Genomic DNA, 14,615 nt, shown 5'->3' on the forward strand with positions numbered 1-14,615 from the left:
ACTGCAATGCCGCCCCGCTGGCTGGGGAAGGGCACTGCAATGCCGCCCCGCTGGCTGGGGAAGGGCACTGCAATGCCGGCCCGCTGGCTGGGGAAGGGCACTGCAATGCCGCCCCGCTGGCTGGGGAAGGGCACTGCAATGCCGGCCCGCTGGCTGGGGAAGGGCACTGCAATGCCGCCCCGCTGGCTGGGGAAGGGCACTGCAATGCCGGCTGCTCCAGGCGTGAGCTGCAAGGACAGGTAGCCCTTCCCCCTCCTCCGTCCGTACCCCCACGCGCGCGCTCGCATCCCACCAATCCGCTGCGGCCCCCACCCGCCCGCCGCGCTGACGTAGTGGCCGGGCGCGGTGACGTGTACGCCCGCCGCGCTGACGGTGGCGAGCGCGTGCGCGTGCGCGCGGGCACGCAGACTCCTCCATTTCGCAGCGACACTGCGGCCGCTCGGTCATGGACTCTGCCGCGCTGCTGCTCCGCTTGGCTGCGGCCAACCCCTTCAGCGCGCCCCGCTTCCAGCTGATTGCCGACCGCGGCGACAGCGGGCCCGGACTCAGCCGCAGCCCCGGCACCGAGCAGGCGGCCGCGTCTCCCCCATGTGCTGCCCCGGTGAGCCGGCGCCTGGCCGCGGCCGCCGCCTCGGGTAAGATGGCAGCGGGGCCGGGTCCGCGGGGAGGGGAGGGGACGCAGGGGAGAGGAGAGGAGAGGAGAGGAACGTGGGGGGCCGGGCCCGGTGGACGGGCATCCTCCTCGGCGCCCAACCGGTCTCTGCCCTTGACCGAGGAACACGTGACCTCTAACTCCAAGGCCGGGCTCCTGGTCCGCCGGCCGGCAACTGGTCTCAGACCAACCCCCACCCCAACCCCAACCCCCACCCCAACCCCAACCCCAACCCCAACCCCAACCCCCACCCCAACCCCCACCCCAACCCCCACCCCAACCCCAACCCCAACCCCAACCCCAACCCCAACCCCCACCCCCACCCCCACCCCCACCCCCAACCCCCACCCCCACCCCCACCCCAACCCCCACCCCAACCCCAACCCCAACCCCCACCCCCAACCCCAACCCCCACCCCCACCCCAACCCCAACCCCCACCCCAACCCCAACCCCAACCCCCACCCCCACCCCCAACCCCCACCCCCACCCCAACCCCAACCCTGCTCTACCCTCCCCAACACAGCCAACTCACACCACCCTCCATCCCAACCCCAACCCCCACCCCAACCCCCACCCCCACCCCCACCCCAACCCCCACCCCCACCCCCACCCCCACCCCAACCCCCACCCCCACCCCAACCCCAACCCCACCCCAACCCCCACCCCCACCCCAACCCTGCTCTCCCCTCCCCAACACAGCCAACTCACACCACCCTCCATCCCAACTCACCAACCCCCACCCCAACCCTGCTCTACCCTCCCCAACACAGCCAACTCACACCACCCTCCACCCCCACCCCAACCCCAACCCTGCTCTACCCTCCCCAACACAGCCAACTCACACCACCCTCCATCCCAACTCACCAACCCCCACCCCTACCCCAACCCTGCTCTACCCTCCCCAACACAGCCAACTCACACCACCCTCCACCCTAACTCACCAACCCCCACCCCAACCCCAACCCTGCTCTACCCTCCCCAACACAGCCAACTCACACCACCCTCCATCCCAACCCCAACCCCCACCCCAACCCTGCTCTACCCTCCCCAACACAGCCAACTCACACCACCCTCCATCCCAACCCCAACCCCCACCCCAACCCTGCTCTACCCTCCCCAACACAGCCAACTCACACCACCCTCCATCCCAACTCACCAACCCCCACCCCTACCCCAACCCTGCTCTACCCTCCCCAACACAGCCAACTCACACCACCCTCCACCCTAACTCACCAACCCCCACCCCAACCCCAACCCTGCTCTACCCTCCCCAACACAGCCAACTCACACCACCCTCCACCCTAACTCACCAACCCCCACCCCAACCCTGCTCTACCCTCCCCAACACAGCCAACTCACACCACCCTCCACCCTAACTCACCAACCCCCACCCCAACCCCAACCCTGCTCTACCCTCCCCAACACAGCCAACTCACACCACCCTCCACCCTAACTCACCAACCCCCACCCCAACCCTGCTCTACCCTCCCCAACACAGCCAACTCACACCACCCTCCACCCTAACTCACCAACCCCCACCCCAACCCCAACCCTGCTCTACCCTCCCCAACACAGCCAACTCACACCACCCTCCATCCCAACTCACCAACCCCCACCCCAACCCCAACCCTGCTCTACCCTCCCCAACACAGCCAACTCACACCACCCTCCACCCCATCTCCAGCCGCCCTCCATCCCAACTTGCTCTACCCTCCCCAACACAGCCATCTACCACCTCCCACCCCACACACTTATCAACTCTCCTACCACCCTCCAACTCACTCTATCCTCCCCATTCCAAATATCTCTACTCTTCCCCGTCTCTAGCCCCCTGTATTTCTACTCTTCCCCCGTCTCTAGCCCCCTATATTGCTACCCTCCCCGTCCCAACCCCTCTCCATCCTTCCCCCATCTCGATTCTCTATTCCCCCCCAATCTCTAACCTCCCCATCCCAATTCTCCTTCCCCAGAGGTACAGGAACATCTATTTTCTCTGAACTCTCCACCCCCGCCCTGACCCCTCTCCCCTTCCCTAACTGACTCTCTTAACCACGTCCAGATCTCTATTTCTCTACCCTGACTCTCATTCTCTCTCTTCACTGTTCCCTCGCCATCTTGACCTCTCTCTATTCCCCTGTCTGGATCTCTACTGACCTGCATTTTTTTCTCTACCCACCCCACCCAACATCCTGACCGCTTTACTCTCCTGTCGTGTCACTCCTCCCTTCACCCGATCCTGACCCCTCTCTAGTACCTCTCCCCTTTCTAAACCTGGCTGCCCCAGTACCCCTGCTGTGTCTTCCTTCATTCCTTTGGGCCGTGGTTTCTTCCAGCCTTGCTTTCACCCTGTCCTTTCCCACACAGGAGAGGAAGTGTACAGCTGCGAGTATGGTTCTGCTCGGTTCTATGCCTTGTGTGGCCTGGGTGGTATCCTCAGCTGCGGTACCACACACACAGCGGTGGTACCCTTGGATCTGGTTAAATGCAGGATTCAGGTTGGTTGTGTGGGGGATAGTTAACCCCGCCTAGCAGGAAGACGAGGGTCTTAAACCAGTGGAATCTGAACTGTGGAAGCACAGCTTCAATTCTGGTGACTTGCCTGCTCAACTAAAACATTTAAACTAACATGCATGGTGTGTCTTTGTTTTACTGTACTGCAGAGGAATACAGCTGTGAATATGGCTCCGCAAAATTTTATGCTTTGTGTGGCTTTGGAGGTGTGCTGAGTTGTGGTCTTACACACACTGCAGTTGTTCCATTGGATCTGGTGAAGTGTCGAATCCAGGTTTGTATTTAATGTTAATATGAATTGTACCGGAGTTTCACTATTGTCCCAGCTTTTACAGTACCATCAGAGTCGATATGTGCACACTTTTAACGTGGAAAATGTGAGTGTGTATTGTTGGAATAAGCAGTTTATTTATTTTGAAATGAGATTGAAATGCATTAATGTTTTGAGGGAATTACTGAAAGTTAACAAAAGTTTAAGAAGATAACTGGAATTATTGAAAGTATAACAAAAGTTTAAGAAGATAACTGGAATTTATTGGGACGGAAAGGTAGCACAACGGTAGAGTTGCTGTCTTGCGACGCCAGAGACCCAGGTTCAATCCTGACTACGGGTGCTGCCTGTACAGAGTTTGTACATTCTACCCGTGACTTGTCTGGGTTTTCTCTCTGATTTCTGGTTTCCCCCCAAACTCCGTAGGCATACAAGTTTGTAGGTTAATTGGCATGGTATAATTATAAATTGTCCTTAGTATGTGTAGGATAGTGTCAATGTGTGTGAATTGCTGGTTGGCGTGGACTCGAAGGGCTCTGTATCTCTAAACTAAATGTTTAGCCCCAATGATATAGATCCCCAGCCTGATAACTTTGGGAATACAATACACAGGTCTGGTGTCTATCCATGCAATGGATGGGTATATTGTGGTAGATTGATTTCTGGGATGAAGGAGCTTGAAGTGAGATTAAGCAGAATGATTTGTACTCTAGCGTTCAGAAAAATTGAAGTCTCATTGAAACACAGTTTTTTGGGTGAGTCGGCACGCTAAATACAGAGTTGGTTCTGACATGTCTTCAACCAGAAGTCACAATATCAACATTAGTAGACCATTTTTGATGAAAAAATTTGCCCTGTGGGTTGTGTACCTTTGGAATCACCTCCCCAAGTGGGCTGTGGAACCTCGGTCACCAAATATATCTCAATCTGATTTTGAATATTAAGCGATGTGCAGTCAGTGTAATGGGTCTGCTCTGATTACAATGAATGATTGAGTGTGGGAGTGCTGAATGGCATTCTGCTGTTACTTTTATTCTAATTTCTCCCTCTATCCCATTCCCTATTCAACATATGTCACTATCTGTACTGCTCTTTAACATTAATGGCACGTGATGTGGATTTTTTCAGACTGAGTCACTTATAAGTGTCCAAACCTGTCAATTTAATGGGGAGTTTTAAAAATTGCAAAATGGGAATTAAACTCACCATTGTTATAAAAAGGATAACTTGTTTTCATTTAACCAGGTGGATCCTGGCAAATATCAAAGCATCTTCAAAGGGTTTTCTGTCACACTGAAAGAAGATGGTGTCCGTGGCCTGGCTAAGGGATGGGCTCCAACCTTCATCGGATATTCAATGCAAGGACTGTGCAAATTTGGTTTCTATGAAGTCTTCAAGAATGTGTATGGTGATCTATTGGGCGATGTAAGCAACTTTTGAAAACTTTTGAGTTTAGACGTTTTCTCTGTTGTACTGTGCTGTTACATATGAACAGGACTAGGTATTTTATATGAGTGCTAAAATACTTCATGGTAGTGCAGGTTGTAGCTTGGTGAGTTATTGTTGTAGATACTGTTTAAATAAAAATGCATATGAACCAAGAATGTTGGGGAGGAAAAAATGACCACAGTCTGAAGGTCAGAGAAGGCCACAGGGATATGAGGGAGATTGGGGCTGGTGAGATTGTTCAGCATCAACTTGAAAGCTGAAGAAAAACATAAGAAAACTTTGGAAAACCTAGGAGAAATATGGGACTGCAGATCTTGGAATCAAGAATAACCAACTCTGGAACTCGGTCAGTCAAGCAGCACCTGTGAAGGCAAAACGTGCAATTCAAAGTTTCAGGTTGAGATCAGGATTGAGGGAATGGGAAAGATTGTTGGTATAATGGGATGAGGCAGAGGCTGCTCGATAGCAGGTGGAAACAGATGGGGAGGGGATGATGGGTAGAGAAGTGAATGAGGTAACGATGTGAATGGTGAGAGTGGGAGGGGAGGACCAGGATTCATAGCACGAGGTTGTAAGCTCCCTCCTCTTTCACTCCACTGATCTCTGCACCATTCTCTGCCATTTCAGTCAGCTCCAAGTGAATATCACTACCGTCACACGTTCACCAAGGACGCTCTCTTTGTCTCCCTATTCATCTTGTTCCTCTCCACTCAGCAATCCCCATCGCCTGACACTTACCACCTGTCCTTGTGCCCTTTCTCACTGCCACCCAGGGACCGAAACAGCACCTCGGAGGTCCTCCAGCACCTCTTCCAACCTGGTCTTCATTCAATTCTCAGGATGGCACCTCTTCCCCGTTGAAGCCAAGTATAGACGAGGTGGCCCAGCACCTGCGTTCCACAACAGCGATCTCAAACTTGCTGCTTCTTTAACTCTCCTTCCCTTGCCCACGCATACTCTACCCTTTCCATTGTTATAGAAGCTAAATATAAATTGGAAGAACACCATTTTATAGTCCACCTTGGTGGCTTACAACCCAATAGTAGGATATTAAATTTTCCTACTTCAGGTAATCCACATACATACACGATCTGCCCACCTAGTCTTTCCTTGGGGAAATGAAACGAAAGTGATGTGCTGCATTAAGTCCTATAATGTTTCTTTTGACAATTTGAAACCAGTGATTTAAATTTGCATCAGAAAAGGTATAATTTGCCTCTCATTGTAGGAAAATGCCTACCTGTGGCGAACATCTTTGTACCTTGCTGCATCTGCTAGTGCTGAATTCTTAGCGGATATTGCACTGTGCCCGATGGAAGCTTGTAAGGTCCGTATTCAGACCAAACCTGGATATGCAAACACTCTAAGAGAAGCTGCACCCAAAATGTATGCTGAAGAAGGAATTTGGGCGTAAGTATGGCTTGCATTCACCATTTGTATTTGCCAACACATTCCTTAGATCCACCTTTGGGGTGTATCTGTCTTGCTGTTCTGGATCATTCCATGTGATGGGTTTTCCAGTATGGTTACCAGGTCATCCACAACTTTCATGGTTGTATAGTCGAAGGTGCTTGAGTCATTGATGTGTGAGAATAATCTACCTGCATGTTGGCCTTGCCTGGTCCAGTGTGAATAGTCTGTATTGCAGGCTGTTTACTACCACTGGGTCCCGGCTGATTTGCGGACATTAATTGTATTGTTAAAGTTAATTTATATCTTGTTTCTGCCATACACTATCGGGGAAAAATGGTGCTGCAGGTAAATTGTCCAAGGTAAATGTTTGGGAGAGTAAGAAAATAACTGCAGATGCTGGTACAAATCGAAGGTATTTATTTCACAAAATGCTGGAGTAACTCAGCAGGTCAGGCAGCATCTCAGGAGAGAAGGAATGGGTGACGTTTCGGGTCGAGACCCTTCTTCAGACTGATGTCAGGGGGGCGGGACAAAGACAAAGACAAGAAGATAGAGGGAGAACTGGGAAGGGGGAGGGGAAGAGAGGGACAGAGGAACTATCTAAAGTTGGAGAAGTCAATGTTCATACCGCTGGGCTGCAAGCTGCCCAAGCGAAATACGAGATGCTGTTCCTCCAATTTCCGGTGGGCCTCACTATGGCACTGGAGGAGGCCCATGACAGAAAGGTCAGACTGGGATTGGGAGGGGGAGTTGAAGTGCTCAGCCACCGGGAGATCAGGTTGGTTAAGGCGGACTGAGCGAAGGTGTTGAGCAAAACGATCGCCAAGCCAGCATTTGGTTTCACCGATGTAAAGAAGTTGACATCTAGAGCAGCGGATACAATAGATGAGGTTGGAGGAGGTGCAGGTGAACCTCTGTCTCAACTGGAAAGACTGTTTGGGTCCTTGGATGGAGTTGAGGGGGGAGGTAAAGGGACAGGTGTTGCAGTTGCTGGGGAAGGTGCCCGGGGATGGGGTGGTTTGGGTAGGAAGGGACGAGTGGACCAGGGAGTTACGGAGGGAACGGTCTCTGCAGAACGCAGAAAGGGGAGGGGATGGGAAGATGTGGCCCGTAGTAGGGTCCCGTTGTAGGTGACGGAAATGTTGGAGGATGATTTGTTGGATACGCTGGCTGATGGGGTTGAAGGTGAGAACGAGGGGGATTCTGTCCTTGTTACGAATGGAGGGAGGGGGAGCAAGAGGGGAGCTGCGGGATGTAGAAGAGACCCTAGTGAGAGCCTCATCTATAATGGAAGAGGGGAAGCCCCGTTTCCAGAAGAATGAGGACATCTCTGATGCCCTAGTGTGAAACACCTCATCCCGGGCGCAGATGCGGTGTAGACGGAGGAATTGGGAGTAGAGGATAGACTTTTTGCAGGAGACGGGGTGGGAAGAAGTGTAGTCCAAATAGCTATGCGAGTCAGTGGGTTTATAGTAGATGTCAGTCACTAGTCTGTCTCCTGTGATGGAGATGGTGAGGACCAGAAAAGGGAGGGAGATGTCGGAGATGGTCCAAGTATATTTAAGAGCAGGATGGAAATTGGAAGTGAAGTGTATGAAGTCAGTGAGTTCTGCATGGGTACAAGAGGTAGCACCAATGCAGTCGTCGATGTAGCGGAGGTAGAGTTCGGGGATGGGGCCAGTGTACGTCCGGAACAGGGATTGTTGGACGTACCCGACAAAGAGGCGGGCATAGCTAGGGCCCATGCGAGTGCCCATAGCTACGCCTCTGGTTTGGAGGAAGTGGGAGGAGTCAAAGGAGAGTTGGGAGGGAATGTTTCTAAACACAGAACATCATTATTAAGGGGCTTCTGTCTGCTTTAGAACAATGTTATATTTTTCAAAGTCCCCACTCCCACCGACCCCTTCCAACCCATCTATCTGCCCTTTCCAACTATCTTGGCAGATTGGTCCAGATGCGGACTATCCTTCAATTTAGTTTGGAGACACGGTGTTGAAAAGGCCCTTCAGCTCGATCATTATCCTGCGCACTAGGGACAATTTTCCAGAAGCCAATTAACCTACAAATGTCTTTGGAGTGTGCAAGGAAACCGGAGCACCCGGTGAAAACCCACGTGGTCATAGGGAAAATTGTCCCTAGGGAGAAGGTACAAACTGTACAGACAGCACCCGTAGTCAGGATGGAACCCAAGTTTCTGGTGCTGAAAGGCAGCAACTCTACCGCTGCGCCGTCTTCTGAATGAAAAAGCTGCCTCCTGAGAAGTCCATCTTAAATATCTCACCCAAGGCCTTTAGAATGCTCTACTCTTGGGAAAATATTTTGAGCGTTCATTTTATCCATGTTCCTCGTGATCTTGTACTCCTCAAACTCTTGTATTCCAAAGGGAAAACAGTCCCAACCAATTCAACCTCTCCCGATAAATCAAGCCCAAGCAACAAATCAAGCCCAAGCCCAAGCGGCACGGTAGCGCAGCGGTAGAGTTGCTGCTTTACAGCGAATGCAGCGCCGGAGACACAGGTTCGATCCTGACTACGGGTGCTGCACTGTAAGGAGTTTGTACGTTCTCCCCGTGACCTGCGTGGGTTTTCTCCGAGATCTTCGGTTTCCTCCCACACTCCAAAGACGTACAGGTATGTAGGTTAATTGGCTGGGTAAATGTAAAAATTGTCCCTAGTGGGTGTAGGATAGTGTTAATGTACGGGGATCACTGGGCGGCACGGACTTGGAGGGCCGAAAAGGCCTGTTTCCGGCTGTAGATATATGATATGGTAACATCCTGGTGAATCTCTCAGCAATCTTTCCAACTTAATGACATCCTCCCTGTAGCTGAGTGACCAGAATTGCACACAGTACTTCAAGTGTTATCTTACCAATGACTGGTGCAACTGCATCATAATATCCTAACCTTTGTACTCCATGCCCTTCTCAATGAAGGCAAGCTGCTAAATACCTCTTCACCTGACTACCTGACTTGCCCCTTTCAGGGAACCATACACTTGTATTTTTACATCTTTGTTCTGTCATACTCTCCAGGACTCTTGCATTTACTGTGGTATGTCGGACGAGGACATGACTGACAATGTGCATCATCTCACGCTTGCCAGTTAAATTTCCTTTCCTTGGCTCACCTCCCCAATTGATAATAGACCTTGTAAAATTGGATATTCTCCCTCACTGTCACTAATGAGGGAGGATTTTACCACTAATTTTACTTTCATCTGCAACTCTATTGAGAGACATAGATATGGGGGCACAGAACCTTCTTCCCAGGATTGTAATGTCCAACATCAGAGGGCATAGTTATGGGGGGAGAGGGGGGTTGGAACACATTGCCAGGGATGGTGAAAGTGCAACACCTCACACTTGTCGGTTAAATTTCATTTGCAGTTCCTTGGCCTGGAACATGGGTGACGCTGCACGAAGATCCAATAGTGGCAATTAAGAGGCTCTTAGATAGGCACATAGAAGTGCAAGGGATATGGATCTTGTACAGGCAGATGATATCAGCTTAACTAGGTATCAGCATCCAGGTGCTCTAGTTTTCTCCCACATTCCAAAGACATACAGCTCAATTGGCTTGATATAAACGTTAATTGTCCTTATTGTATGTAGGATAATGTTAGTGTGTGGGGATTGCTGGTCGGTGCGTACTCAGTGTGCCAAAGGGCCTGTTTCTGCGATGTATCTCTAAACTAAGCTGAAGATGATATGTTGGCATAACGTCTGTGTGGCGCAGTAACACATTTGGTTCTCCACACTTTCCGGATGAGGATTTTGAAATAGGCTTTGGATTTTGACCTCTTCCTGTGTTGCAGGAAGTTAAAAGCTTCACTCATACATTTTGTTTGATAGATTCTATAAAGGTGTTGCCCCTCTTTGGATGCGACAGATTCCTTACACGATGATGAAGTTCGCTTGCTTTGAGCGCACAGTTGAAGCGTTGTACAAGCACGTGGTCCCTAAGCCACGTAGTGACTGCACCAAAGCAGAGCAGCTGGTGGTGACCTTTGTTGCTGGATATATTGGTAAGAACCTTCTGTGGAAACATCGAAGGATTTAAATATCACACAAACAGTTTGTAGACTATTAATTGATGCATGGACATTTCACAAATAATGGTGAAAGAGATTCACAAACTACTTTCCAAGAGGGTAGTTTCATCTGTTTCTGAGGCAAAGAGAAAGCTTTGTTGATGAGTCATCTCAAGGCTTTTTGTGCTGCAGAAGTTCAGAGTTTGCATTCTGGTTGAGGTCTTGATTAAGGGAATGTCATGAAGGGTGAATGTTGGGTTGGTAGGTAAAGCAGGGTTCTTGGGATGCTTCCATTGCGATAACATTTTGTGTTCAGTTCCAGTATTTGTAGGTCATTTACTGGTTTCTTGGCCCCTGTGGACATTTGTAACCACATATTCTGCATATTCTTTGCAGCTGGTGTGTTTTGTGCTATCGTATCGCACCCTGCTGACTCTGTGGTTTCCGTGCTGAATAAGGAAAGCGGCAGCTCTGCTATCCAGGTTTTGAAGAAGCTTGGACCTGCAGGTAAGCAATGTTTAGTTTAGAGTTACAGCGCGGAAACAGACCCTTCAGCCTGTCGAGTCCATGCCGACCAATGATCCCCACATGCTAACCATATCCCACACATACTATGAACAATTTACAATTATACCAAGCCAATTAGTTCACAGACCTGTACGTCCTTGGAGTGTAAACTCCGTATAGAAAGGATTGGTCTCTGGCGCAGCAAGGCAGCAGCAACTCTACCGCTGCACCACCTTGCCGCCTTCTAGATGTTGTGTCAATTCCCAGTTAGAGGTGGTAACTGAATGTTTTGTTTTACAGGAGTGTGGAAGGGACTGGTTGCCCGTATCATCATGATCGGTACACTGACCGCCTTGCAGTGGTTTATCTACGACTCGGTGAAGGTTTACTTCAGGCTGCCCCGCCCACCGCCACCCGAGATGCCAGAGTCGCTGAAGAAGCAGCTTGGAATTAAGTGAAAAACTACACAGGTGGACTTGGCCTACTCCCTGCTTGGGCCAGATATCTTGCACACATCCGTAAGACATGTAAAAAAAGTTTTATTTAATATTCAAGTATCATGTCTGTAATGCCACAGTGGTGAATGCTGGCAAAGTCAGCTCCATTTCTGAATAAAGAACATTAAACCCAAGTTTTAGATGTGTAAAATGATCCACTTCGTTTGCAGGCTTGTTTATAAATTTAATAGAATAGATCAAAACTTTCAGTTTCAATGAAATACAAAATCATTTCTGTCTGGAAATTTGTTAAGCAGAACAATCTATTCGCAAAGCCACAGCTATTGTATATTTGGTTTAGTCAGTAAAACACGTTTAAAGCTGCTTGGTTGCTATTGATTTGTAACTAAATTACAAAGTTATTCTGTAATGCTGAGTTGGTTTAAACTTTTTAAAGTCGTCCCTTGTGCTCTCTGCAAGTGGGTAACATCCACTTTAGTAGTTGTCCTATTGAAGGTTCTTGAGTCATTGATGTGAGTGAGGTTAATATTACCAAGTAGTCTTGTGCTGCAGGCATGTAGACTTTGCTGCTATGGATATTCTGTCAGAATCAAATAAAACATTTGCAAGCTTTCCAGCTGTTTAATGGCCCCTCATTATTGATAATATGGTAGTTCAGCCAAATCACTCGGTCAATATCATGAGGCTTAGTTTTCAAATATCATGAGGCTTAGTTATGAAAACATGGAACATTACAGCACAGGAGCCACCATTCTGCACAGACCCTGATGGCAAATTAAACTAATCACTTCTGCTGTACATGGCCCGTGTTCCTCTGTCTCCTGTCTATTTATGCGTGTAGTTTCGTTTAGAGATACAGCGTGGAAACAGTCCCACCAAGTCCGTGCTAACCAGCGATCCCCGTACGTTAACACTATCCTACACACTAGGGACAATTTTACGATTTTACCGAAGCTCAATTAACCTACAAACTTGTATGTCTTGAGTGATAGAGTGATACAGTGTGGAAACAAGCCCTTTGGTCCAACTTGCCCACACCGGCCCACAATGTCCCAGCTACAGCATGCCTGCGCTTGGTCCATATCCCTCCAAACTGGTCCTGTCCATGTACCTGTCTAACTTTCTTAAATGATGGGATAGTCCCAGCCTCAACTACCTCCTCTGGCAGCTTGTTCCATACACCCACCACCCTGTGTGTGAAAAAGTTACCCCTCGGATTCCTATTAAATCTTTTCCCCTTCACCTTGAACCTATGTTCTCTGGTCCTTGATTCCCCTACTCTGGGCAAAAGACTGTGTGTCTACCCGATCTATTATTCTCGTGATTTTGTACACCTCTATAAGATCTGCCCTCATCCTCCTGCGCTCCATGGAATAGAGACCCAGCCTACTCAACCTCTCCCTATAGCTCACACCCTCTAGTTCTGGCAACACCCCTGTAAATCTTTTCTGAACCCTTTTAAGCTTGATAATATTTTTTTCCTATAACATGGTGCCCAGGAACTGAACACAATATTCTAAATGTGGTTGCACCAACGTCTTATACAACTGCAACATGACTTCCCACTTCTATACTCTATACTCTGACTGATGAAGGCCAAAGTGCCAAAAGCTTTTTTGACCACCTTATCTACCTGCAATTTGACCTTCAAGGAACCATGCACCTGTACTCATCGATCCCTCTGCTCTACAACACTACCCAGAGGCATACCATTTACTGTGTAGGTCCTGCCCTTCTTCGACGTTCCAAAATGCAACAACTCACACTTCTCTATTAAATTCCATCAACCATTCCTCCGCCCACCTGGCCAATCGATCCTGATCCTGCTGCAATCGTTCACAACCATCTTCACTATCTGCAAAACCACTAACTATTGTATCAGCAAATTTGCTAATCTTGCCCTGTATGCGCAAACAGTCACGGGCCTAGCATCGAACCCTGAGGCACACCACTAGTCACAGGCCTCCAGTCTGACAAACAACCTTCCACCATCACCTTTGGCTTCCTTCCATGGAGCCAATTTGCTATCCATTCAGCTATCTCTTGAAACTCATGCAATCTGACCTTCCAGAGCAGCCTACCATGGGGAACCTTGTTGAACGCCTTACTGAAATCCATGTATATAACATCTACAGCTCTGCCCTCATCGATCTTTTTGGTCCCGTCTTCAAAAAAATCAATCAGATTTGTGAGTGTGGGAGGAAATGAGCATCCGGGGGAAACACACGGTTCTGGAGATAATATAACATATAACATATAACAACTACAGCATGGAAACAGGCCTGTCCGGCCCTACCAGTCCACGCCGACCATTCTCCCTGACCTAGTCTCATCTACCTGCACTCAGACCATAACCCTCTAATCCCCTCTTATCCATATACCTATCCAATTTACTCTTAAATAATAAAATCGAGCCAGCCTCCACCACTTCTACCGGAAGCCCATTCCATACAGCCACCACCCTCTGAGTAAAGAAGTTCCCCCTCATGTTACCCCTAAACCTTTGTCCCTCAATTCTGAAGCTATGTCCCCTTGTTGGAATCTTCCCCACTCTCAAAGGGAAAAGCCTACCCACGTCAACTCTGTCCGTCCCTCTCAAAATTTTTAAAACCTCTATCAAGTCCCCCCTCGACCTTCTACGCTCCAAAGAATAAAGACCCAACCTGTTCAACCTCTCTCTGTAGCCTAAGTGCTGAAACCCAGGCAACATTCTAGTAAATCTCCTCTGTACCCTCTCCATTTTGTCGACATCCTTCCTATAATTTGGCGACCAGAACTGCACACCATACTCCAGATTCGGCCTCACCAATGCCCTGTACAATTTTAACATTACATCCCAACTTCTATACTCGATGCTCTGATTTATAAAGGCAAGCATACCAAACGCCTTCTTCACCACCCTATCCACATGAGATTCCACCTTCAGGGAACAATGCACAGTTATTCCCAGATCCCTCTGTTCCACTGCATTCCTCAATTCCCTACCATTTACCCTGTACGTCCTATTTTGATTTGTCCTACCAAAATGCAGCACCTCACACTTATCAGCATTAAACTCCATCTGCCATCTTTCAGCCCACCCTTCCAAAAGGCCCAAGTCTCTCTGTAGACTTTGAAAATCTACCTCACTATCAACTACTCCACCTATCTTAGTATCATCTGCATATTTACTAATCCAATTTGCCACACCATCATCCAGATCATTAATGTAAATGACAAACAACAGTGGACCCAACACAGATCCTTGGGGTACTCCACTAGACACTGGCCTCCAACCTGACATACAATTGTCAACCGTTACCCTCTGGTATCTCCCATTCAG

At 49.2% G+C, this 14,615-nt stretch overlaps 1 protein-coding gene and 1 non-coding gene across 2 annotated transcripts; both read left to right on the forward strand.

Annotated features, from left to right (window-relative positions):
• Positions 1-381: 381 nt before the first annotated feature.
• slc25a3b (solute carrier family 25 member 3b) lies at positions 382-11,907 on the forward strand. Its single transcript, XM_078420071.1, has 7 exons — positions 382-635; positions 3,314-3,438; positions 4,681-4,860; positions 6,113-6,294; positions 10,150-10,322; positions 10,725-10,835; positions 11,136-11,907. Exons 1-7 carry the CDS (start codon positions 446-448, stop codon positions 11,291-11,293), a joined length of 1,119 nt encoding a protein of 372 aa, XP_078276197.1. The 5' UTR covers positions 382-445; the 3' UTR covers positions 11,294-11,907.
• Positions 6,330-6,573, forward strand: LOC144605146 (small nucleolar RNA SNORA53). The gene has a single exon (XR_013548821.1). It is a non-coding gene; the product is annotated as a small nucleolar RNA SNORA53 (small nucleolar RNA).
• Positions 11,908-14,615: the final 2,708 nt, after the last annotated feature.

Source organism: Rhinoraja longicauda, chromosome 23 (genome assembly GCF_053455715.1).
Source record: "Rhinoraja longicauda isolate Sanriku21f chromosome 23, sRhiLon1.1, whole genome shotgun sequence".
In the NCBI taxonomy this organism is placed as follows: domain Eukaryota; kingdom Metazoa; phylum Chordata; class Chondrichthyes; order Rajiformes; family Arhynchobatidae; genus Rhinoraja; species Rhinoraja longicauda.